Source organism: Nesoenas mayeri, assembly GCF_963082525.1.
Source record: "Nesoenas mayeri genome assembly, chromosome: 2".
In the NCBI taxonomy this organism is placed as follows: Eukaryota; Metazoa; Chordata; class Aves; order Columbiformes; family Columbidae; genus Nesoenas; species Nesoenas mayeri.
In genome coordinates this window covers 133,922,300-133,948,827 of record NC_137543.1, presented here as the reverse complement: position 1 = coordinate 133,948,827, position 26,528 = coordinate 133,922,300, and the positions used below count along the sequence as shown (strand labels likewise).

At 34.8% G+C, this 26,528-nt stretch overlaps 1 protein-coding gene across 3 annotated transcripts in view; it reads right to left on the bottom strand.

Annotated features, from left to right (window-relative positions):
- Positions 1-26,528, bottom strand: part of DGKB (diacylglycerol kinase beta) — a gene marked incomplete at both ends in the record, with an annotated part of 317,768 nt that overhangs the window by 176,182 nt on the left and 115,058 nt on the right. For all 3 annotated transcript variants that reach the window (XM_080340721.1, XM_080340722.1, XM_080340723.1), the window contains 3 exons: positions 16,530-16,690; positions 19,140-19,229; positions 21,496-21,581. In XM_080340721.1, the coding sequence (XP_080196847.1) occupies positions 16,530-16,690; positions 19,140-19,229; positions 21,496-21,581 (337 nt within the window). The remainder of the gene's footprint in view (positions 1-16,529; positions 16,691-19,139; positions 19,230-21,495; positions 21,582-26,528) is intronic.

The window sequence follows — 26,528 nt, the reverse complement described above, 5'->3', positions numbered from 1 at the left end:
GAGCTTTTTCATCTTATGACCTGTACAGATTTCCATAAGGTGAAGGCCAAAATGGACTACAGCATTTTTATTTGACTAGCATTTATGAATTCATGTATCATTATATAAACATTATCTTTGATTGAGATCTCATTAAAGGTCTCTCAGTCTCATATCAAAATGTCAATAACACTAGTAAGAAGAGAAATGTCATTTAACTAAGGCTGTGCTTATTAATCTAATAATTTCAAAAATGATCATAGAAAATGACTTTTTTTTTTTCTCATTAGACCCCTATTGTTTAGTTTTTTCCTTAAAAAATGCTTAACTTTTCTCAGAGATATTTTGCAATGAAAGCAGAAAATAGTCATCATTTGACGTGATACTTATTTTTCTGAACTAAGGAATTACCAAAGAACCCTCCTGTCACCGTGTTTCTTTTTGGCTTAACACAGGAATTTTTCTAGACATTAGCAGGGCCTTTCCTCCTCCCAGTCTCATTCTCAGTGTAAAAGTGACAGAACAAAAGAAATAGGATCACCATAGTGAAACTCTAATTGAAGTCAAGAGAGGAAAACAGAAACCCATCGTCCAAAGATGAATTATTTTTAGCATTACTCAACTTCTACCCAGCCATCAATGCTTATGTCTGGGTATATTCACTTCCCTGAAGATTCTTCAGCCACTGCTGTTGGTGAAGTGGGGATGCTTCCTTCTCTGTAACTCTAGCAGAAGTGAATGTGGTTGGATATTTCAGGTAGGTGATATATCAGTTGGATGTGTCAGGTGACAGACCACCTTTACAAACAGGGAAATATGGCAATGAACATCTGACACCATCCCCTTGACATGGAGATGGAATGATGGGAAAGGGAGCTTTCTTAGTCACCAACTATGGGATTTTATAGATGAAAGCAGCAGACCTTTTCCCTGCTAGTGTCTAAGGGGATAAAAATGCTGCAGCAATCTAGACAAGCCCTGTAGGGATTAGAATGGGCTTCCCAGGCTGTGTGTTTCACTGATTTTTTTTTTTTCCCTTTGGCCAAGATTGGCAAGGCTAGATCTATATAATCTGTTGTATCTTGCTATTCCTGAGTATTAGTTGCTTAAAATTCCGTACAATCCCAATTTGCATCTGCTTCTCCAGACAACACCAGGACTTCTGCTATTTATTTCCTCTAATATTCTGGATTATTTGAGTTGTTTGAGTGCCAATGGTATAAATAAGAAAGAAGTAATGCAGTAACATCCAATAAATATGGATTAATTACTTTTTAAATGTAGGACAAATGTGGCAAACAATTTTTAGGGTAACAGCTCTACACAGCAACTGTAAAGAGCTAATACCATGATCAGTTCTGAAGTGACGAGCGCCAATTCTGATGCTTATTTACTGGTATTATGATTTATGAAGCGTAACATTATGAGTTACAGAGTATAGGGAAAATGAAACCATGAAAACCCTGAGCAGAAAAGTATGGAAGGTACATGTGAACGTCCTTGACAATCCAGCAAATGAGCTTCTTCATTACCACAGGGACCGAAATGGCTGCATGACCAGTCTTTCCATCATGGCAGTACCACAGGTGCCCTGTCTACACTACACAGTTATTGAAGAGCACGTAGGCGGCTTGGTGGTGCTAAACTGAGGTGCAGGTGCAAGCAGGTGCATGGCCTACCATGTGTAGTACTACTGTGTAATATGTGTTGAAGTACTTGCATGGTTCTTGATGGGAGCATCCTTTACGGTGAGACAGCTGAGCAGGGTGCACTGGAAAGCATTGACTGAAATGTGTGGTCCTATGACTTTTACTCTGATGTGCCACATCAGCCCATTCAGCCTTGGTGACTCACCAGCAGTTACATAAAATGACAGCATAAAGGCAAAAATTTTGATCCATTCTTTGGCATGTTATAAGCCTAAGTACTCTTGGGATTGTCAGAGAAACAAAGAGTATGTTATGTTTTACTCTCAGAATTCCAGTTTAAATGAAGAAACTGTAAAATCACAAATAGTGAATAGAGAGTTCCTTGGCTATGTGTCTGTAGAGGCTCTTTAGTACAAATTGTTCCAGTAAGGACATGGAATAACTTATGTTCAGTAATTTGCCTCTAGTTCCACCTGGTTCAGATGGTAACATAAGACTAAGTGTTTCTTGGCTAAATCCACCCACTTTCATTTTAGTTAAATCATGTTCCTTTTGGGACTCTGCCATAAAAATGTAGAAAACACGCAGATCTGGAAATATAAAGAATAGTTTTGTACCACTGGAATCTCTATTAAGCTATCAAATCTCTAGATAAGTAAATAATGCTAAATGGCAGCTGAGATTTTTAGATATTTCCGCAATAATATTTCCCCCATATAACATACAACATAAAATTAATAATGCACATAATTTAAATAGCTGATATACCATTGTTGTTTTTATACATTTTGTAAGGTGAACTCTTTTCAGATATATACAAATCTCTCAGAACAAAAAACTTCTTCCTAAATAGTGTTTGTTGGATTTTTAAAAGAATAATGTCCCTGCTATCTGGGCTCAAGATGGAGCACAGACATGTACTGTACATATGGCAGATGTCAAAACAAAAATTCCCCGTGCCTGTTTAACACCCAATTCACACATCAGATTTCTCTTTTAAATCTGCAGAGGTGCCCACTTTAAATCTCAGCATTCTAACGGTCTTTATTTCTCCTACTCATCCTTGTGGCCAGAATGCCTCTCTTACTCTTTTTTGATTTATCTTTCTCCCTTATAACATCAAGAACACAAGAGCTATGACTACATGACACATGCTAAAATAGTATCATACTCATAATGCACTCAAAGGATCAATTTCTCATATGAATTTTCTAGTTTTAAAAGTAATTTTGAATGCAGTCAGCAAGTAGACTGTTCTTCTAAACTAAGTCCAAGGCAGAGAAAAAAATTTCCATTGGCTATCACGCTGTTCATTTTCTAACCACTAAGTAATTCTAACCAATTCAGTCATTTAAGAATTTATTTCTTAAATGTATATAATTAAATATCTCTAAATTTAATTTTATATAAAAAGCATATAAAATGGATCTCCCTTTTTGTTACCTGTAATAGACTGGGTTTCATACTATGTTCTCAGAAATAACTACTGGATGTCCTCAGTGAGTACCTGAGTCAGCATGAACATGATTTCTTTGGTCACCCTCAGCTACAGACGGCAACCTGTAAAAACCCAGTAGAGCTCTGGTAGACCTGTGAAAGTAAAGTTCTGAGACAGGATCTTTAATGGCATGTGAAAGACGTAAATGATGTTGTCACGGAGAAGCTGGTAAAGCAGCTCATTTACATAAACTGGTTTACACATATCAGGATTAACTTTCACTTGAAAACAAAATGATTAGAATTTCAATCTGAGCTATTTTTTTGATAGTTTCCATGCATACACAGAGACACATGTTTTGTACCTTAGTCAGGTGAAGGTATCAGTTTACACTCAGCCCACCTTATGCTCTGTACAGCTCCTGTACTTCAAAAACTCCTTTTCCAGATGCAGTTTATGTCCACTGCTAGCCTCATATGTTTTCAAAATCCTGGCCTTTTTTCTTCAAGCCATTTTCTCCCTCTAAGCTTCTTCTTCCCACTTCAAGCTCATCATGAGTCTTATGACCAAACTTCAAGTTTATTCACCTTACTCCTGACTTCAATAGAAAGCATTGTTGGCTGCTGCCATTCCTCAATACATTACCATAATCATTAACAAGCAGAAATAAGAAATCAAGACAAGGACTAAAATTTCAATTTCATTTGAATACAGATGCTTCTCAGTCTGTGTGCAAAAAAGCCACATCGTATTTTCCTGATATCCTTGACATTTCTTTTAAGAATTAAGAATAACAGCATTAACAAGATGAACATACATCACAATTATATTATGATAATATGAATGAAATACTATAATGAGCTCTTAATCATTACTTAGTATATTACAAATTTCCCATGGAGAAAATAATAACTTACATATATAATGAATAATATTGTACTAGGACTAATACTGTTGTAAGTTAATTACACACTGTGTAGCTGATTTAGTTGCATTTAGCTAAGGAGCTGTTCTGAGCTCAATGCAGATTAATTATGTCTTTAAGCATATACTCTCATTTATAACTGTCACTTGCAGTAGAAGCTGTTGGCTAGGCTGCTTTGTAGAGCCTTCCTTTATTAAAATGAATGAACCCCCAAAAAAACAAAACAAACAAAAACCCCCAGCAAAAGCCCGGAACACACAAGACTCAAAAGCTCTACTGTCTCAAGTAAGCAAAGACAAAACACTGGAGGACTGCATGTTTCATTTTACTTCACAAAACATCTTTTATAGTATCTGTTTAGTAAAACTATAGTGCCTCATTGCATTTTATTTAACTAGCTTTTTCAATACCGAAATTTAACTTCTTCTCAATTCTATAAATTGTTCTATTTTCCAAATCCCTTTTAAATTAAAGAGAAGAATTTAAGTAACTGTCGAAGACTCTCCCAATGATTCTTCTTAAAGTTTTTACTGACTATAGGAAACAATAGGAAACAAGTCACTTTCTAGCCTTTGTTTCACATCAGAAGAATAATTTTACATGACAAGAATGGGTAATAAGTGATTCCAAGTGCACGAGCTACTCATAAATCTAAAACAAGGGAGTCTTTCTTTGTTGAAGGCATTCAGCACTGTTCTAACTTCATCATGAGATGTTAAAGAGAGTCTCAAATACCTAAAATTCCAAAATAAAACAAAAAAATCTATGTGGGAAAATACGAGGGGAAGGAGGAAGGTCAAAGTTAGATATACTACACTCCTGTATGACTTTTTCAGGTTTATTGAAAAACTGTTGGAGCAGCAACGAAATTTTAAAGCAAATCTCTTAATCATCCCCACCTCCTGTGATTTGGTTTGAAGTGAAGACTGGTGTACCTCAGCCAGATACTTTTGGATGGAAGCACGTTTCATGCTGCTGATGTGCTCCTCCCATATTATGGGAACACAGGGGCCAAACTGATGACCAAGTCTTTTTAGGTCAGTTTAGGACAAGCACGTGCCAGAAGAGTTCATCGCAGGAGAACAGACTATATCCAGTTTGAATTAAGACTCCCAAACTGCATGTTTTGTAGACAGAAGGGACTCAGCATCACTTGCTGAACTCCTACTGAGCCAAATTACTTGCTAATGTAAATATAGCCCACAGAACTGTATTTTCACTGAACCTGACAAAAACCTTCAGTGAATTCAGCACACTCCTCAGTATTTTCGCTGCGTTATAAGGGAAATCATACACACAACTCTCAATCTATCTATATGATATAATTACATATTTTCAGGAAGTTCCAGCACAGACTGGTATACATTCACATTTTAGTGTTAAAATTAAAATAAATACATAACCAAACAGTAGGAATAACCTAAATTATTTTAATTTCTTTATACTTATACGAAAGACAAGAAATGTCTTTCTTGTCTATAATAAATAAAAAATAATAAAAACTATAATTTTTAGTAGGATTCATTAAGTAGTACAGTAAGCTCTGAATCTCTGGTGCTCTGCATGAACGTATCTTACACATTGCATGAAGTAAAGTGCAGATCTCTCATTAGGATACCCTGATACACCTTATGAATGGCAGGAGGTTATAATGGCAAGAGGGATTTACAAGGTAAATCTAATCCACAGTGGTAGGAGGAGCATTGTTGTAATACAGATATTACGAACTCTAAGGTTTAGTGTTTTTAGCTATGAAATTCACCTTCTGCATGTCCAGGGAAATATTGCTGCACAGCAGCAATGAGAAGCCTTCAGAGTGGCTCCTATTGCTGTTTATCTATGACTTACTCTATAGATCCAGGTTTCCATGGTATGTGGTATGTGCTTGTGGACTTCTGCCACATGGAGAAAAATAAAAAAACAACAACAACAAACCAAAAAACAAAACACAAAACAAAACAAACAAAAACAAAAACAAAAAAACCTGCATCAAAAAACCTGCATCACCTCTAATTCTAGATATTATGTTCAAAATTTCTGCAGAATTCCGAAAGCAACGAAAGCTGAAAAGAGTAAAAATGGTTCAAATGTGCAAATGACAAAAGCATATAAGTTGTAAAAGACTAGTAGTGTTTGGAGAATAAACAAGCTAGCTATAGATTGTACTACCAATTACTTTTGAATAAGACAGTATTTTAAATCTGGGACTGAAGCTGTTATGAACATGCTTCTTCTGAAAGACAGCATAATTCTTTCCACAGATAGAGCAATCACTTCTACAGATTTGGCTACAAGACTAAGGCTATGATATAGCCAATATCAACATGGTTCTTTTATAATTATATTTACATTCACATACAGATGAATTGCTCATTCTCTTAGCCCTTTTTGAAGAAAAAAGGTGATGTGGATTATGAAGCAATACTATTGTTTATTATGAAATGTTCTTTCCCTCACTGGCCCAGAAATAATCCTATATATCACAGCATTCCATTAATACATTCAAAGTGATTATTGTGATTCAGAAATCACTTAAGCATGTGCTTACACCCATATATATACTCCGGGATTCAAGAGGTGCATTTTTTTAGTCATTTTAATGTAACTGCAGAAAATGGTTAAAAAATTAACCAAGTATTTAACTGCTTTGCTAGACCAGCAAAATTTAAACGTTTACTCAAATGTCACATTGAATTAGTATTAAGATGTGAATGTGCTTAAATTCTGCATTGAATCAGAGTCTAAATAGCAAATGTCCTATGGAAAAAAAAAATCCCTCTACCCACCACAAACAGCAAAATGCTATGAGGTTTGGAAATTTCAAAATACACGGCTACAGCAAAACTAAAATTCATTCCCTTTTGTAAATGCTATATACCATAATGAATTCATTTTTTGTAGTAATACATACATCCTGAAATAACATAGATTAAAATAAAAAGATGATGGGATCACATTGTCGGTTAGAGAAACAACCCTAGTTAAACTCTGATATCTGTGACTAAAATTTCTGATAGCCAAAGTTTCTATTGATGCTAATGAAATGTTCTTGCATGAGATAAGCTAAAAATATAGCTTCTATGTGAGATTTTTCTTACACTTTTTTTTTTTTTGCATTTTTGAAAAAAAAATAATTAAGGAGATGTAATGGAAGTGGAGGTTGATGACTTAGAATATAGTGATGAGGAAGAAGATCCGTAACAAGTTCAAATTTATGATTATGAGAATTAAGCAGTCATATTTTTCCCCACTGGCAGAATAAGAGGCTCTTAGTGACTGGTTAAGGCTGAAGGATATTAAATCACGACCATACAAATATCTATTTGATAGTGCATTTGGATAGTAACATATTAGGTGTCATAAAAGTACACTTGTCTTTGTCATAGACCTTTACTACTTTGTGATAATAATTTTGCAGAGAACACATCCTGATTGTAGTATTACTTACTGGTGTTAAAGAAGTTTTCCCTCTACTTCATAACTGATTTTTTTAACAGCATATACATTTCCAGGCACATTTAGATACCCTTATTGCCTTTCCTAAATACAATTGCAAAAAATATTGTTGTTTTAGATCATCCAAGTGAAATATCACCATATCGCTATGAAGTCAACTATCAAATGCTGTAAAGACTGAATGAAAGACTGAATGAAAGACTGAATGAAAGACTGAATGAAAGACTGAGGTGTTCTACTTGCCTAAGCTCTGTTTTGGCATTAAAATTCTGTATCTATTGATGTTAGAAAAGCAGTCATTCGTAGTAGTGGAAGTTTCTGAACTGCCATGGACAAGTTAATCAAATGGACAAAAACAATAGATGGAACAGGAATCTGGATATCACAGTTCTTTTCCATGTTACTGTCTTAATTATTGTCCTAGAGCATTCCACTCATTTTTTCCCTCCAATATGTTCTTGGGTATGTGTTTGCACATGTATTCAAAGTTTCAGCTAAAAGGATGTTGGAAGATTCTTATTTAAATCCTGTCGTGGTAAGTAAACAGGATGTTTTCCACATCTCAATTATCTTGTGCAAATTAAATAGTTTGAGTAATATTAGCTATAGCTTTAAGTTTGCTAAGGAGCTTGATTCTGCTGACAATGACTCTAGAGTATACATGCAGAAGAGCACCAATAGCAAAGATCCCAAGTAGGCTCAAACCTAAGCATGCACTCAGCTGATCAGCCTACACCAGGGAGAAGCAATTCAAAATTTCTCAATGTAACTTCTACATTTCTACAGTCCTAAAATTACATTTGGCCCTTGAAGGCAATCACGATGCTGATGTGGCCCCAGGTGAAAATGAGTTTGACATCCCTACTCTAAGAGATTCTGCTGTTATCCTAAGAGACAGCATCCCTTGAAGTCCTTCTGGCCAGACCATTAAGCAATCCACCTAAGTGCAAACCGAGATAGTCTATATGTTCTTTATATACATAACAGCTACATAATTTCATCCAAAATATGAGTTAGTTCAAAATTTGAATGGAATCTGGCCCAAGAGGAACAAAATTGAGATGAAAATCAGCGTTACTTAACCAGTTATTATTACAGAACATTTTTAATTAAACACAAGGATATACAATGGTTGCTAGTATAATCTTAACAGCTGCTCTCTGCAAATACCGATCATTACTATAGCATTTGATTTACTCTTGCACCTTGAACACTGCAATGACAGCAACGAGAACGGCTTTCATATCAGAGTGGTATCTACTGTTTTAACATAGGGAAGGTTGCACTGTGCCACACTTCAGCTAGTATAATTTGTCTTGAAATCTACCTCAGCAATATATCTTTCTATACAAACTTGTACTAAAAGACAAGGAAGATGTTTGCAAGTTAAGTTGCTTATGGTCCAACACTCTAACTAATGAGCTGCAAGCGGCTTAGTAGCATATGCTCTGTAATACCCTATGCAGTATACATAAATTTGAATGAAACTTAAACAGTATAGTTAAGTTTATCTCCTATTAACATCAGACAAATTTATTATTTATTTCAAAATTAAAAAAACAAAAGAAAACAAAGGAAGAAAATGTTTATGGTAAAAGATTTTCAGTACTGATTCATGCTGACCTAATTTTAGCTCCATAAATGCTAAACTCTAATTCAGTGGCAGAACAGTAAATTCAAAATTATGCTTCCTTCTGGAAAACACACTTTAGAACTGTCACCTTAACAGCAATGCACACCTATTCACAATTTATTTCAGCATTATTTCCCACAAAATTAAAAACAATACAAAGTGCGATAAGTAAACATACAGGATGTAACTGGGAGACAGAGTGTTTGGTTTAAATCATTTTAGCCTTTTTGAGGTCAGTCATTACCTGGGTACATTTTTTTTTTTTTAAATATTTTCAAGTTGTTTGAATAATAAATGTAAAAAAAATCAAGGTCTAGCAACATTGGCTGCTGCAGAACAATGCTTGGTACTCAGCTTACTACCTTTGTGCCTTTGGCACAACTTGTTCATTGTGAGATATCAAATAGCGATGAGATCTTTTTAAAGGACTCAATTATAATTTTTGCCTGATTTCTCTGGGTTTTGGTGTTTTTTGTGGTTTTGTTTGTTTGGGGTTTTTTTGTTTATTTTGGTTTTGCTATTTGTTTTATTTTTTGTTTGGTTTGGGTTTTTTTGTTTGTTGGTTTGGTTTTTGAGGGCCTTTTTGTGAGTTTGTTTGTTTGTTTGTTTTTTCTGTTTTTGTTTTATCTTCAATAAATGTGTGGCAGTTACAGCACTGCTAATACTCCCGGACTTAGGAAATTAGGACATTTTGGCCAATTTTCCAGGAACTTTTATTGACTAATCCATGTGCAAGTGCCTTAGAAAAATAATTTAGCACAGAATAGGAGTTTCCTATTCTTTATAATCATATCAGTGACCAGACTTTGCTTAGCCAATATTACTTCTGAGCTTTTAATCAACTAATTCAAACCCAACACCTCCACAGTAATTTTGCCTGTACAACTCTGCCTCCATCCTGCATCTTGCATGTCTATGGATTGTTCCTAGAACTCCTGTGGTTCTCCTGCTCCTCCTAGTAATTAGAAGCAAGCCCAAGTAGAGAGAAACACTGACTCATTTCTCCGGAGTATCCACCTTGAAGAAGCACAGCAAGCCTAAGTAGCAGAGGTTTCTTGTTCTCTCTTACATTTTTCCTACCCCTAAGTATATAAGATAGCTTCTCCCCGCTTCCACATGCTCTTTTCAACTAGGCATTTAGTGAACATTGAGGTTTCTAATGTTTAATCACAACTGAACATTTAACGAGGCATTCTTCAAGAAAGCTTTTATCAAAATAGGCATTTTGTCTCAATTTGAGACAATCACTCGAAAACACTAAAAACAAGCATTGTAACTTCCCTCCATATTTAACATTCTTTAACAGCTTCCACATAAAAGATGCATAGCCTTGACAGTCACTCAAATTTAATTGATGATTATTATCTAAGTAAAATTGCTTGAAAACTAAGCTACTTTTTCCCAAGCTTAAAAGGATTGTTTCTTCACATCTTAGCATTATGTAAAATATCTGACCATGCTGTTATGTGGTTTGATGATGGTGCAGACACAAGTCCTTCTCAAGGTAACAAAGACTGTCCTGGAGCTTTTTTTGTGTTTTTCGGCTTTATGTGAGAGTTTGCCTCTCTGACTGTTGGTCCTTCATTTTCCACGGCCTACTGTTCAGGTCTCACTCAACATATGATTATTTCACAATCTTCAATGTTTATATGTCTTGCATGTACTTGAATTGAGCGCACTTTTTGTGAGTTTCATGGAATATGTGTCCATCTACTAGTACATTTTGTAATTAACAATGTGTATCTATGTTTTCCTGTAACTGCATGACTGTTTGGTGAAAGTGGTTTCATCCCGGAAAGATCTGGGATTAGACTTGTGAGCAATTGTTTATCAAAACCTGGTTTAGTTTTGTGGGCATCTGTATCCACTTATTTCCTCTTATTTTTGCCACTTAGAGTAATGCTGGCATACAGTCATGAGCATATAGGGGTTTAGTTTGGAGGCATTTTTGGTTGGTTGTTTTTGTTGGTGGTGGGGTTTGTTTGTTTGTTTTTAAGTTCAGGCATTGAACTGATGATTTATTACTTATGACTGAATTTTGTGAACATATTTCTCTATGCTAAGAGAGCATGCTATGTAATTGATTAGTGAAGTGTGGTTTGTTTGTTTTGTTGTTGTGGTGGTTTTTTTGTTTGTTTGTTCTATACAGGCCTGGGAAATAGATATGGAAAATAGCTAGAAAAAAATAAACCAGATATGCTATTACAGTACACAAACTTATCTGAAGTCACCATCCACATATACATGTTGACCCACTATTGGTGAGCAGCTGAATGCTTGAAGAAAGTAGCATAAGTTATGTTGTTTTATCCATAGGGAAAAGACAACCATGACAAACGCTATGCACAAGTTGACACTCTATCTACACACACGCTCCCTTGAAGTAAATTGTTTATAACCTCAGCAAGTTAGGTAAATGATATGACATGACTGAAATTCCATTACTGCAGCACTTGCAGAAATGCACTGCAAGCCCACTGGCTAGAATACAGTCTGGGATAACACGCCAATACTAACATTACTGAACTCTTCGATGATCACTGCGACAATATCAGTGTCGTGCATGAATGTATGACTATTAAAGCAGGTTGTATAGATTACGGGAAAACTAATTTTTTATTTTCTCAAAAATACGTCAGTAATTTTACTTGGTACTGTCTGACAGTTGACCTAATGTTTTCTGTCTCTAGTATACCTGCTTATCTGTTCTCTACTATTACCAGTTATGTTTGTCCAGCTCACTGAATCTGAGAATTTCCAAGACAAGCTTCCATTTTCAGATGGTCCTACTATATTCTTGAGGAGGGAATTTTTTTTTAAAGCAAATATGACTTGACTGCTTTAATAAGCATTTTTCTTGGATATTTAGCTTGTTTCAGTGACTCCAGTATTATTGGGAAGCAGATGGAACTTATCTCCTGGTATCTTGCCATCCTGACAGAATGATGGATGTGAGCACTTGAAAAATCTTTATCTTATTCTACATTGCTCTTAGAGGTTTTCTAGCTCCTGTTTTGAAAGTGACACATGGCTTGGCTTATGGTTTATATGGTTCTTCTGTGCTTTGTGCTTTCATTAGGTTGAACATCACATATATCATTCAGCTACTACATCTCACTTTGTTTCTTACTTTTTTCCCTGTACTTATGCATAGTATATATACATAGGTATATGTATATATAAATACATGTATATATAAATATACATATACTTACATACATATTAGAGCTCTGAGACTGCTGTACCAACATGTCTTTTTTTGCCTTGAACATACTAATCAAAGTTTTCACATACGCTTACTACTGTAAAACATTCCTTTTCAACTTAGTGCACCATTCTCCTTCCAATAGATAAATTGCCTTCTGATTGCTGCCTATGATAAAACAAAGTAGACTGCAGACAAGGAGAGAGGAGTGGATGCCATGCACGACTTCAGCAAGGTTTTGAACACTGTCCAACCCAGCATTCTTGTATCCAGGTGGGGATATTACAGTCTTGATTGGTGGAAAATAAATTAAAAAAAAAAACCAAAACAAAACAACAAACACACACACACACACACACACACACACACACACAAAACCCCACAAAAACCACAAAGACTGGCTGGATGACTTGGTTGACACGCCACAATAAAAGGTTTTGGGGAGATCTCGCAGCAGCCTGCAAGTACCTGTAAGGAAGTTATCAGGATGACAAAGCCAGGCTCTTCACAGTGGCACATAATGGGAGGATGGGAGACAAAGAACGTAAGTTGAAACAGAGATTCAGAATGGATATGAGGAAAATCATCATCATAAGGACAGTCAAGCACCAGGACAGGCTGCCTACAGAGGTTATGCCATTTCCATCCTTGGAGTCTTTTAAGACGCAACTGGATAAAGTCCTGAGCAATGTGACCTTTTCTCACAGCTGACCTTGCTTAGAACAGGAGACTGGACTGATGACTTCCTGTGGTCCATTCCAATCTGAATTATGGTCCTAAAGCAGTAAGAACCATTTAACTGAGTTTTACTCCCCTGGCCTTTCTAAATATATATTGGGATTGCTTGTTGTCAAATACAATTTCTGCTGTACTGTTACAAAATTCATACAGTGGGTTCTATTCTTATCAAATTAGAGGCTGTGCTTATTATTTGGCATGAATCTATAACACAATGTGCAATACATTGTACGTTACCATTCATTTTCACAGGGCCTTGGAGAAACAGTAAAAATGAGAAGATGGTGTAATTCAATTAAGTGTAAGTTTCTGCATGTAGGCAGGAAGAATCACCTATGAAAAAGCCAAGTGAGATTTGAAGTAGTGATTCTTCTAGAACAGTATCTGAAATTAACAATGAATCACGAGTCAAATATGGGTAACGAAATTCATGCTAATATTAAGAAGGTTATTTTTTCTTAATAAAGGTATCCTCTACAAGACATGAATTAATTCCTCTTTTCCACTCAGTGCTGATAAGACACCAACTGCAGCATTGTGTTTAATTGGGAGCACTATGGTTCCAGAGAGATATGGTCCAAAGGGAGTAATTGGATTGAATTCTCCTGTTTTATTTGAACACAGATAAAAGCCACACATATGATCAGATGTCTAGAAAACACTTTCTGTGAGGCTGAAGAAATTGGATATAGAAAGCTTACAGAACACAAGACTAGGGGATGATCTGATAGACCTTCTAGTAGGTAATAAGTAGTTTAAAAGAAGAATGGAATAATTTGTTTTCCTTGTCCACTCTGTACAAGACAAAAAGACCTGGGCCCAGACTATACCAAGACTATTCTGGTTAAATATGACAAAGATATTTCAGAGTACAGACAAAAAAGTAATACAGTACGTCATCACAGGTAAATCTGCTTTATTATGAATTTCTAGAAACAAACTGGACAAACATCTGTCAGGAACTAGTCAAGGGCCAATGACACTACCTTATGGAGAGGAATGGATAAATGAGTCAATGATTTTCTATGGTTCTATGAACAACATCAACTATGATATCAATCCTTTTGGTTTCTCTTAATATAACATTGTAGTCAGCATTAGTATTTTTCTGCTATAGGCTTGACTCTAGTTAAGGTCTTGGGTACCAGCAGCTATGGACTGGTGTGTAACATGGTGGTAGATTGCTTCTTTCCCAATTCAGTACTTGCCAAAGTTTGTATTAGGTTCCAAGTATTGAAAACAATTCTGCTTTCATGAATTAGATTTACTTTAGTTGTAGCCAAGTTTGAGTACTTAGCCTGTTTACACAGATAAACATTTTCCCTGGCTTTTCAAAAGTTACTATGAATGCTACCTAATATATGAACTACACAATTTTAGCAAGTCTCAAACCCAATTTCTGATGTTCTCCATTCACTTTCTCTTATTGCACAAAATCGAGAGGCAGACATTTTATTTAGTTCCATGTATGATAAACTGGGCAGATCTTACTCCTTCAAAAATATGATTTCACAATTTTAGAAGCTTTTCTCAATGCACCATATTGCATTGTCCATTCCTAGTATAATTTTCTGGTGCTCACATTTCTATTATGTGAAGAATCAAAATTTTTGTGTTATTAAATTCATGGACTTAAAGTTTTTAACTAAAACCTGAGTCTTCCGGTTGTCCATGAAGCCTGCTATTTTCCTGCAGCATTCTACACATAATTTATAGTATCCTTAATAGTATTATGATCTTTCCACTGTATAATTTCAATTCAACTTTTCAATTCTGTTTTTTTTCCTTCAAAAATGCTAAAGGCTTCTTTGAAGCCTAGCATGTTCACAGATGTCCCAGTATCTACTTGGCATTCAATTTCCCATTTCTGTGGTGTGTCTTTACAAGTAGTAGTACTCTACATTTTAAAAACTATTTAAATTGCACTGTATTAATATATACGTGTAAAATCTTATCACTTCTCCCTCTCACTTCTTGTTTGATTTCTTAGTATAACACATTTATTTTCTTTCTTCATCTGTGAGCTTTATCATCAATAATTCCTTTTGACAAAGTCAACTAATATTTCCCCCTGTGCTGGGCATTTTCTGTTATCATGGTATTTTTTTCCAGTAACCAAAGATTTTCCTTTGCACCTTCTCTCCTATTTATGAATTTAATTTTGGAATGGTTTTGGTGCATGTATTCTGCATTTATGTACTTTTATATACTAATTTATGCTATTTATGTTGGATCTAGTTGTTCTCTGCACTCACCTTGAACAAGAGGCTAAAATCCAAACTAGTCAGGAAAAAAAAAAACAAACTTAACAATTTCTTATTGCTTAAATATCTTAACCTTGGGGAGACCTGATGAATTGTTTTTCCAGCATTTAGGACTACACAGTACAGGAAGCAAAGGAAAGTTTTTAAGGAATAGACTGTCTCTGTGTGTTGCTCCTAGGCATTATCAAAATTAAGAATTGCAATTAAAAGGTAAAAATTTCATCAACCACTTAAAGCTGAGGCAGGACCTTGTTAATGCTGAAACACAGTGACCGAATAAAATAAGAACACATCCTTATCTTCCCTGGATTTAACAATGCTGTATGTTCTACTTCCCACTAAAACACTTTTCTGTAGCGTGTTGAAACAATGAATTGCAGAATTAGATATCCTATACAAGTGGATTTTGACTTTTATAAAAAAATTGTATACAGACTCATGTGGAACAAGCTGATTTCAGAACAACAAGTGTAGCTATTGCAGGGCATGTTCCCAAGCTAATTAGACTTCATTTGTGTCTGAGTTAAAAATCTTATTTATGAACTATTAAATCTGTGAAATCCAGACCTCATCATGGTCCCCCTTCTGCTTGTGTCTGACAGCACATCCATATCAAAAAGCTGAAGAGTCGAACTGGACATGCCCAATTCCCCTCGTATGTGCAATGTGGACAGCAGATACAACAGGAAAACAAAGTGAAGCACAAGCACAAGAGATGCAGTTTAAAGGACACAAGAGCTTCATTCAAACTGCAAATATTCCCATAAGACAGAACCAAGAAGATACTTGTGGATTATTTTTATATTATTTTATTTTATGATCTAAAACTGCCCTGAACAAATAAATAATGCCACTGTTCTTTTAAACAGTTCTGATTATGTAAATCCTAATGGAAAAGGTTACCTAGAGTTCTTACTAACTGATTAGTTTTTCTTTATATTTTTATAGGTTCTTCATAATGACAACCTAAATTTAGTGCTATGGCTGCTCATAAACCATTAGGAACAACACAAATATCATCTTTATAGATGGGAAGGTAGAAGGTCCTGAAAAATAATTCTGGTTTGAATGTGTGAAAGTAAATTTATGTAAATTGCTGTCAGTCATCTAAGTATTCATTTCACTGGCAAAATAACATTATAAATGGTCTGTAGCCAACAATTCTTCACTTGAAGACATGCAATGAAAATATTTATTCAAAACAGAAAAAGAAAATAACTTAAGGATAAGCATAAGTCTTACCACGCCAATAGAAAAGTAGTTATTGATGATGTTGTAAGGCACTGGGTCTCCTTTCTCATCTTTATCATTGGGTATTACTTCAAATTTCCATCTGTCCAGCAAAATCTCTGAGCTGTTCTCAATGTCTTTTAAGATCTTCATCAAATTCTCACCTTCATAGCCTAGCAAAACGTGAAAATGTTTATTTAATCAAATATAATAAAGTTTCATGCATTTTTTTTTCTAGATGACTGGAAAAATAAAAAAATATGCACATAAGACCTGAAAACCAGGTTTGTGTTTGAAGTATTGACAATTTTCCAGCACCTCTCATTAAAAGGAGTACAAACACAAAGCTGATTTCTGCGCTTAGCTAAATTAATGTAAACTTAGATTAACTCTGCAGATTTCACTGGGCATCAGATTTATACTGGAGAAAATAATTTGATGTTCAATATCTGCCAATCTCTTGAATTTTCCAAACAATTATGGCAGTTATCCAAGAAGCTACAGTTACACTTTGCAAAATGTTCTTGTTATGAAATTAATCTTAATGCTTAAATTCCTTTGATTTCAAAATTTCTGGAAAAAAAGACATACAGTAGATTTTTCTGATTCAAATCAGACAAGGTTAAATGTTGTCTATTTTTTTTTTTTTTTGATTGTTTCAATGTCCTTAATCATAACCAATCCAAAATTTGAAATCTATAACTGTTAACTTATCAGAAGAACTATAAGAACAGGTTTCCATCTTTCAACAATGTCTTTATAAGCTTCATCCCACTCTGTAGAGAGATCTTTCCCACTCACATGTCTTTAGGTAATTCACTTGTAGTAGTTCACTACACTGTACACTAAACTCAGCAGAAAACTTAGGCATACTCAGAAGCATGTAAATACTATATAGTATGCATGTGTACATGCATAAAAAGTATGGGGATTTAGCTAAGGGAAATTATCAACTCTGAATACTATTCAGACTAAATGACTTTATAACAGATAACTGAGACCTGTGGGCTCATTCGTTTTTCAATTTAGAAATTAATTTTCATATTCAAGCAAAATGTACTTCCTGGGTCACTAACAGTTTTAGCAAGTAAAGTCATTGCTGATGTATTTCTTTATGATTGTATAGTATGTTTTTGTTAGCTATTGTTAGTCATGTAACAGCACCCTGCGCAATTCCATTTGTCTGCATCCTTGAGATCACTTGCCAGCAATTTAGTTTCTGGAAGTCCTGTCTCCTCTCCCATCTACGGAAGTTCCAGACAATCTGTGTTATGGCATTATCTACCACAAAGCAACTAGGCAAAGAAACGATCCAAGCCAGAATATTTTAATATTGCCTTTTTCTACTTTAGACCAGGTGGAACCATTCAAAACAGAAGTTATATAAACAGAATGGAAGGACAGGTCCTGACTAAGGTGATCAAATGCTCTCACAGCTGACCCTAATTAGAGCAGGAGATTGGACTAGCGACTTCATGTAACCTCTTCCAACCTGAATTATTCTATGACTCTACTCTATGAACTGTTCAGAAAGTGAAGCAAGGCTGATTTCATTGACTTTTGGGTTGGTTTCTCTTATTTTCTTTCCTAAAACTACGTGAATAAACAATCACCAGTCATGACAGAGAAAATAAAGGAGGTCCTCAAATGATCCAACAGAACATTATGGTTAACAAAAAGTTCTATAGCATGGAAAATATTGAGAATTTGCTAAAGACTATCTGGTCACAAGGGCAGACATTTGGAAAGGAAACTTGCTATGACGAGACAGAAGGAAGAGCTATCTACAAAGGCTGAGAAGTTCCAATAAACAACCAAGGTCCAAATACACATCATCTCAATTGGAATGATCAACTGAAACCTGAACTAGAACTGTGAGCCCATAAATTCAAGTGCTTTCACCAGAGACAGTCTTTACTAGGACTTGCTTCACGTCTCCTTCAAGTTATCCTGTAACGCAAATTCTGAATGGCAATCAGTTATTGGAGGAGCTGAGAGTAAGGCTCCATACATCCAGGAAAGAATGCAAAGGGTATTAAAGGTTTGACTTTTCATATATTCTCCTTCCAGCATTATTTTGTCTCCTCATTTCCTGATAAATAGCACTTACTGTCTGGAATCCTCTGTAGCAGAAGGGGAGTGCATCAAAGAAACTAGTCTGAGGCTGAGACAAATTTTTCATTTAATATTTATGATTATTAAAAAAGATTAAACCACTCCAAACCCATTATTAGCTGTTTTCAGTAAACCTTTCAGAACACTCCAATTAAAATCCATTTAAAAATACTCCCTTTATAAGGTATTGATCAAAGAAATAACGGCAATATAGATGGTAAAAAGCCAAACAAATAGCTATATACTGCTGCTACGCACTGCATCTTGGAGGCTTTTTGGTGTTAGCAGAAGCTACAAATAAAGTATGAAGTGTGATTGCAACCTTTAAAATTTATAAAATTGTTCATATAACATTTACAATAGCTAATTCCACAAAGTGGTAAGGTGATATCAGTTCTTTACATACATCATAACAAAGAAATCCAAATACTGAGAGTAAACTTTGTTGCAAAATTTATTTTTTTTATTTTTAATTACATAATGCATTGTATTTTAATTTGTGCTTACCTCCTCCCCATCTCAGACACCTTGCTAAGTCGTTGCCAGTGCCAAGAGGCAGGATAGCAACCGGAGGATGCTTAATTAAGTTTGCTTTCTCTGTGAATAAAGAAGGAAAAACATAACTAAGAAACAAAAAGATCTAATCCTATGGTACTGATGCAGTAACTGTGTTAGGTTTTGTTTCCATGAAAGACAGTGATACATGTTTTGTGTATGAGATTATGCTGCCTGCTCAGCAACAGGCATTTTACCAAGCCACTCTACTATGCAGCCCCTTCCTCAGGCAACATTCAGTTCTTAATCCTAATTTACTCGACTGTTATCACAAGGACTTTTGCAATCCATAAATGTGATAAACATTCATAAACAACGATACTCAAGATCTTTCCAAAACTGAATATGTTGTGCTCTCCATTGTTTTCAGCTCTGCCATTCCCAGCTACAAACAAAAAGAAGTTAAGGGCATGAACAATTAGAAGAGTCTTGTACTTTTTCATCTGGGTGACCAAATTTGTGTCTAACTGTGTACTCACTTGGATTAATGTCTATACATGAGCACCATTACCAAGAACTCAATGGAACTAACACCAGGAGTTTGGCCATCAGGAATTAAATCTGCTATTCAAAATGAGCCTTAGTCTATCTGATCAAGCCTCTTAGTCAATATTTTTAATTTAATAAGTAATATTTTGAAATGTATGAATTTACAGTGACTTTTGACTCTTTACCAGTACTCTTCCAGCATTTCAAGCCAAAGGATCTCTGTTTAAAATCCAGTGGGAAAAACTTTGTCAAGAAATACAGCCTTTCTGAAAGCTGGAAGTGGGGTAGATATCCACCAGCTATAATAGTTAAAATATAAAATTTGTCAAATTCCCCATTTAATTGGAATTAGTAGCATGTCTAGCTTAAAAGTTATACTTGAATAGTTAAACAATCAGCTATTTTGTTCATACAAAACTCTCAGCAGGAGTTTATATACCCAATGGATGTAGCAGGGACATTTTGTTATTTGTCAGTTTCTCCCTTCAATTCTTTAGGAAGACTTAGCATTCACAACAGAGAATATAACATTTAGTAGAATTAAAATTTAAAAAGTAAAAGTAAGAACCAGCTAGAAAGTGTTTATTTCTCAAAACAGGTGATTTCTTACACTTTGTATGTGCTACTTGTGCCGAAGAGTTTGTTCGCTAAAAGACAGCATTCAAAAATCTAATTCCTGCACCTATGAAATAAATGGATCCTGGATCCATAGATTATTTCTTAGTTCTGTACCACAAAATTTGTTGCAGAAGACAGTATTTTATTAAGAAAAAATGTAGTCTTTAGTTCAAATAAGGCCATTGAAAATAACTCCATAGCATCTTAAACTTCAGGAAAAAAGTGATGACACAATTAACAGCTGCAAAACTTCATCCCTTCTAAGTTTAGGCAATACACTTGTTAATTTTGTACATAGATTTACGATTTTGAAAGCTGTTTGAGAGTTACAATCAATAGTTTGTGTTTGCAAAAAGTTTGTTGTTTTCTCTTCTTTCAAACCAAGACTAAAAATATGCCTTTGTTGTCACCCATTCCTCCATGACACCATTTTTACTTCTCACTGAACTTTAGAAGGTTTCCTAGTCCACAACTCCTACAAAACACATACTTTTAAATATTCTTCATCCAAACCTTCTGTTGATTCCTTCAGCTTCTCTTCATCTTCTACCTAATTTCCATTCTCATATGTTCACTTTTTTTTTTTTTTTTTTTGTTCTCTGCAGCCCTTCTTATGCCAAATAAATGATCACATGGGGTGGCAGATATTCTCCCTAATAAGCTTGGCTTCTGGGCCTTCCTAATGATTTGTAAAGAGGACTTTATGGCCGACCGACTAAAAGAATTCCAAAACTGAAATGACATACATACCCTACTGCACAGGTATCTACACAGCTGTCAGAACAGTCCTTTTCAAATGACTGTTATCCCATTATCTCAATTTTGAGATAACAGAGCATAAACAAATATTTGGAAATTGTAAAAGCAAATGAGCAAATGAGTAAATGGTCTTAAGAGGAACAACTTAGATTTGATTCAGTTTGGGCAACAGACTTTTAATTTAAATCAAAACAGATTGATTCAAAAGTCTTGATTTCTGGGAATCCGGAGGACTCTGAACACTGGACTTGTCTAGAAATTTTGAATATCCCTTGTAATTTGAATAACCTTAAAAATAATCATGTCCCAAACCGACACATTTAAAAAAAATAAATGAACAACATCTTGTCTGAAACACCTGTATCCATAAGCTGGTAAATAGGGAGGAGCAGTAAAATGAAAAACATGAGTCAAGAAAAACTGTGTAAACACTATTGATTACCTATGCAATCCAAAATCCAGCCTACTGTTCCGTCTCCACCACATGCTAGTACTCTGAACTCAGGAACATCTCGGAAAAAATTTAACCTAAAAACAGCAAATGAAGATATCTATTTAATTAACATAAATGCACTGTGCGTTATGCATACATTTTATGGCTTAAGGCATTTTATTTAATAGTAAATGGCACGCAAACACTTGAAATAATCGTCACCTCTGCTCAGGCATTCATTTTTAGACAAAAACAGTCCAACATTGTATTATCTGAAAAATTTAATATGAAATAATTAATTCAAGGGTTATTATGGTACGCTAATACTAGAATAACTTGGACCTCATTGTTAACCCAAATTTTTGTCTCAGTCCCAATCCTGTTAGAAACTATTGCCAGAAAACATTCTCTGTTTACATAGTTGCAAATGTGTACGTAGTCTCTGGAGACAGAAGAGTCTAAGGTGGATAAATGTATTAGCCACAACATTTCCTTGTGAGGTGCTGCTTATAAAAGCACATGAAAAAAGCATGTTTCTGACCATACACTAATACGTATTAAGATGAGCATCTTGTGGTTGATAAAACCAGTTTTGCACCATGGTTTAATACAAAATGAGTAAGTATCAGAATTCACTCATTCCCATCATCCTACAAACTGTATTTTGAATGTGAAACATCTTGGTAATATTTGCCTGGCTATTTCTGCTTCCATTTTCATTGAGTGCTGCACAGTATTATCATACCATTATCCACTGCATTCAATATCAATGTTCCATAATGCTGAAAAGTGAGGATATATTGAAAATATTGCAACTTAGAATTGTTCTAACTTAAAAGTATTTTTTCAGGATAGCTTTTGACACATACTGAAATTAGTCCTTACACATATATTGTGACTAGACAAAAACATTTCAGTGTGTGTATGCAAAATCACATATATTCTAGTGATCAGTGTTGTGGATATCTGAATGTATATTCTATGTGATAGTGACCAGATCTGATTTTCAGTTTGCAATCTTGTAAAAAAGGCCCACAAATTCTTAAATATGCAATAACTAGCGAGTGTTTAATTCAAGCTATTTTCCATATGAAACTTCAATGCTGCACAGAGAATGGTGTTCCTGTCCATAGAAAGTTTTAAAAATTGTTTCAGGCTTCTTGATAAAATCAAGAGCAAATGCAAAACCAGAGAGTTAAAGAAAGAGCATACAACAAGGGAAAGTATAGGGGTCAAAAAAATGTTATTTAAGATGTAGAAGACAACAGGATAACCTTTTGTTTTATTAGTTTTAGACCAGAATTTCAGGGTTAGCAAGGCTACACAGAATTTAGCCCATCACATTGTTATCCCACTCCCGCTAATATTGGCTGCTCAGAAGAGTTCTTAGACAATTTCAAGTGTCAAGTACAATGTTTGAAAGATGCATTCTATATTAAACCCTTCCTTGCTCTTCTCACCTTTTATCTTTTACTTTCCACATCTGCAGGACAAGCACTATAGGACCCCTTGTGATCCAAAACATCACATGGCAAATCTGACTGGGTACACTTGGGGAACACATCTTCTAATATGCACATGTGCTGGAAGACCCTCTCCTGGAAGTCACGTCCTACCACCAAGATATGTCCAGGCCCACAGGTGTGCATCTCTCTCACTTCACCACCCTCCGCAAAGAGACAAGTGCCTCCCATCACTCGCATTCCCACTTTGACCCAATGTGATGGGACTGTAGAATGTTAGATCTAATTATATTGCTTCCAGTACTGAGGGTATTTCAGATTAATTTAAAATTGAATTATAGCCCAGAAGTGAAGGCAAGGTACTAACTTCTATAAATATTTAAGCATTTTCACCACATGTAATGGATGTCAAAAGAAAGCCTGGAAAAAAACAAACAAACAAAAACCAACACCAGCAGTCCAGGGTTGATGCTAGCATTAATCCAGATAGCAAGAATATAGACCTAAACCTCCATCTCCCTTTTTATAAGCAAGCATCCTCACCAGTCAAAAATTAATTTTGTTTTGACTTTATATTTAATCTTCATCAAAAAAAGTGTAACTTTCCAAGAAAGTCGGGGATTGAAGAATGTGACAAAAACATATTGCCAAAAAAATTCTCAATAAGCTTCATTCACATTTCACAGAATCACAGAATGTCAGGGATTGGAAGGAACCTCAAAAGATCATCTGGTCCAATCCCCCTGCCGGAGCAGGAACACCTAGATGAGGTTACACAGCAATGTGTCCAGGCAGGTTTTGAATGTCTCCAGAGTAGGAGACTCCACAACCTCCCTGGGCAGCCTGTTCCAGTGCTCTGTCACCCTTACTGAGACAAAGTTTCTTCTCAAATTTAAGTGGAACCTTTTGTGTTCCACTTTGAACCCATTACCCCTTGTCCTATCATTGGTTGTCATCGAGAAGAGCCTGGCTCCATCCTCGTGACACTCAACTTTTATATATCTGTAAACATTAATGAGGTTGCCCCTCAGTCTCCTCTTTCCCCTGGAGCATTTTCTGTTCATACACAGTGAATTTTCCAAACATTTTCATAGTACAGCATTAAGTTCATATGACTTTCTCTTTTTATAAATTTAAATATTAAAATTATATATAGATTATATATCATACAAAAATGCATAAAAATAGAGTATAATGTACCATACATTGTATATTTGCATAGATAAAGATAGTGTATATAAATATACTATAACAAATATAAATATTTATAAAATCAAATTAATTTATAAAATTAAATATAGCTATATAATTATATATGTAAATAAATCTCATTCACTGAATTAGAATGTGCAGTTGGTAAGGGAATATGATTTTCTATGTATAAGGTTCCATTCAAACTCAGTAAGTGTTATAATTGTAAAGAAAGAATTTGACAGATTTCTTAATAGAACTGAAGGTAAAGCATAAGTATTGCCTATGAAGACAGCTTTAGTCAATTAGTGTTTTAATAGCACCTGTTACCTCATAGTCACAGAACATTTTATATGGTTTGAAAAGAAAAGAAGTGTTGGACTAGAAAGTGGTTTGAAATGGAAATTTAAAAAATGGAAGCAATTGTAAAGGCTTTGTGCACTGTCAGATTAAGGCAAAGGACCACAATAGAAGATGCAGTCTTATTTTCTTGAACTGATTTATAAAATTTTACAAGTATTCGAAGTATATATAATAATAATCAAATAACAGAAAAATATACAACAGTACGTACAATGGGTTTATTCCTCTAAGATTTTACGTCTACTTTTTAACAAATTATTAGTATTATTATTAAACAATTTAGACAATTACTCTTTACACAGCACAATGCAGATATGAATCTTATGACAAGTATGACATTAAGGACAGGTGTTCAATATATCAATAATCTTTAAAAAAATTACATCAATGACCTTAAGAGATATTAAATAGGTTATGAGAAACATGTAAATGATACTTCAAAGCATGTATTTTATTTGTATCAAATAATTCGTACCATAATTCACACAGAATCATTTAAACAACATATAATTTTGACTTTTTTCAATTAAGAAAAATATTGCCACTAACAAAAATTCCCCTTTTGTTTATGGACATTAGAATAGGTAGATATTCTTTTATATAGATTTGATATTTGTATACATTATAGTAAAAAGCTTTCCTACATCACAGAAGTCAGCATAGCTGGAATGGTACATAAGAACATTAGGCTGGTACAGTCTGTAATCCAAGTTATACCTATTCTTCAGTCACTGGCAAAAAGGCAACAAGACAGATCAGCACAACTTCTATTACCACCTCCTACCACAGGACAAACAAAACTCTTGATACATTTGGGAATAAAAGATGAAAAGGTACAACTGTAATAATCCACAAGAAGAGAACAAAAATTTGCGGTTGCACACTAAGACCTTAAAAGAGCAGGATATTTGCTAGGTGAATTGTTAGATGATTCTGGAAAGTTTACCATTTTTTCTTTCTACTGAGAAAGGTCAATACAACTAATCCCTAAATTTGGATTACAAGAGATTATTACATTTGATTGTATTTCTATCATCAAAATTGACAAGATCATCTAATTCTTTCCTAATGATCAAGTTCTTCTATCATTAAAATGCAGCTTCCTTTTCTAACTTTCCACTTCCAATAAATTTCATAAGCATACACAGTGTTCTTAGTCCATGGTCAACTGTGAATACAGTTAATGGGCTCAGTCATAAGACTGAGCTGGAAAACCTATCAATAGAGATCTTCATCTTGATAGTTCCCTTGTACATTGACCTGTTTTAGTCTTAACTAATATGGTTTCCTATCTGCTAGAAGTAAAACAAATAAACCACTCAAGGTGTCTGATACCAAGCTATTTTTATTTTATTTTGTCAGACACAAGGATCACACACACAAGCAATTACTGAGTTTCTGCTGATAAATTAGTAATTTCTACTTGAAACATGGCAACTCTTTCAATTACCTATACTACTCTAATTCAGTTTCTTGTAATCATCTCATCAAATCCATACAAATGCAGAGAAACTATGAAAAAAACCACCAACAGTACAGGACTTAACTGTTTGCTGTCAAATCATCCATTCAATTGACTTATGCACAGATAACACACACTCCACTCCACCCTTTACTCTTATAGTATAGTTTTAGGAAACCCAGTCCCACTTACATTAAAACTATTTTAAAACAGAAGCTGGAATGCTTTCCATTCAGGTGCCTGCACATGACTTTTTCCCTCATGCCCAGAAGCAGTGCACTACATTGAGATCTCAGGTGCTTAGCCACACAAGGTGGAATAACAACAGCCCTGTGTGACCTTGTTCAGCCAGTTGTTTTCATAAAACTGTCAAGCGCCCAAGCGTAAAATAATCCACTATATACTGGTATCTCAGGATAGGTATCAGCTAAATGTGAGGTGCATTGCAAATTACCAGTGGATAGAAAAATACTATTTAACTTGGTAAATTTCTCCACTGCAGAGAAGATAAAAGTGCAAAAAAAAAAAGGGAACATAGTATCTGTCTACATTAGAGAAATTTT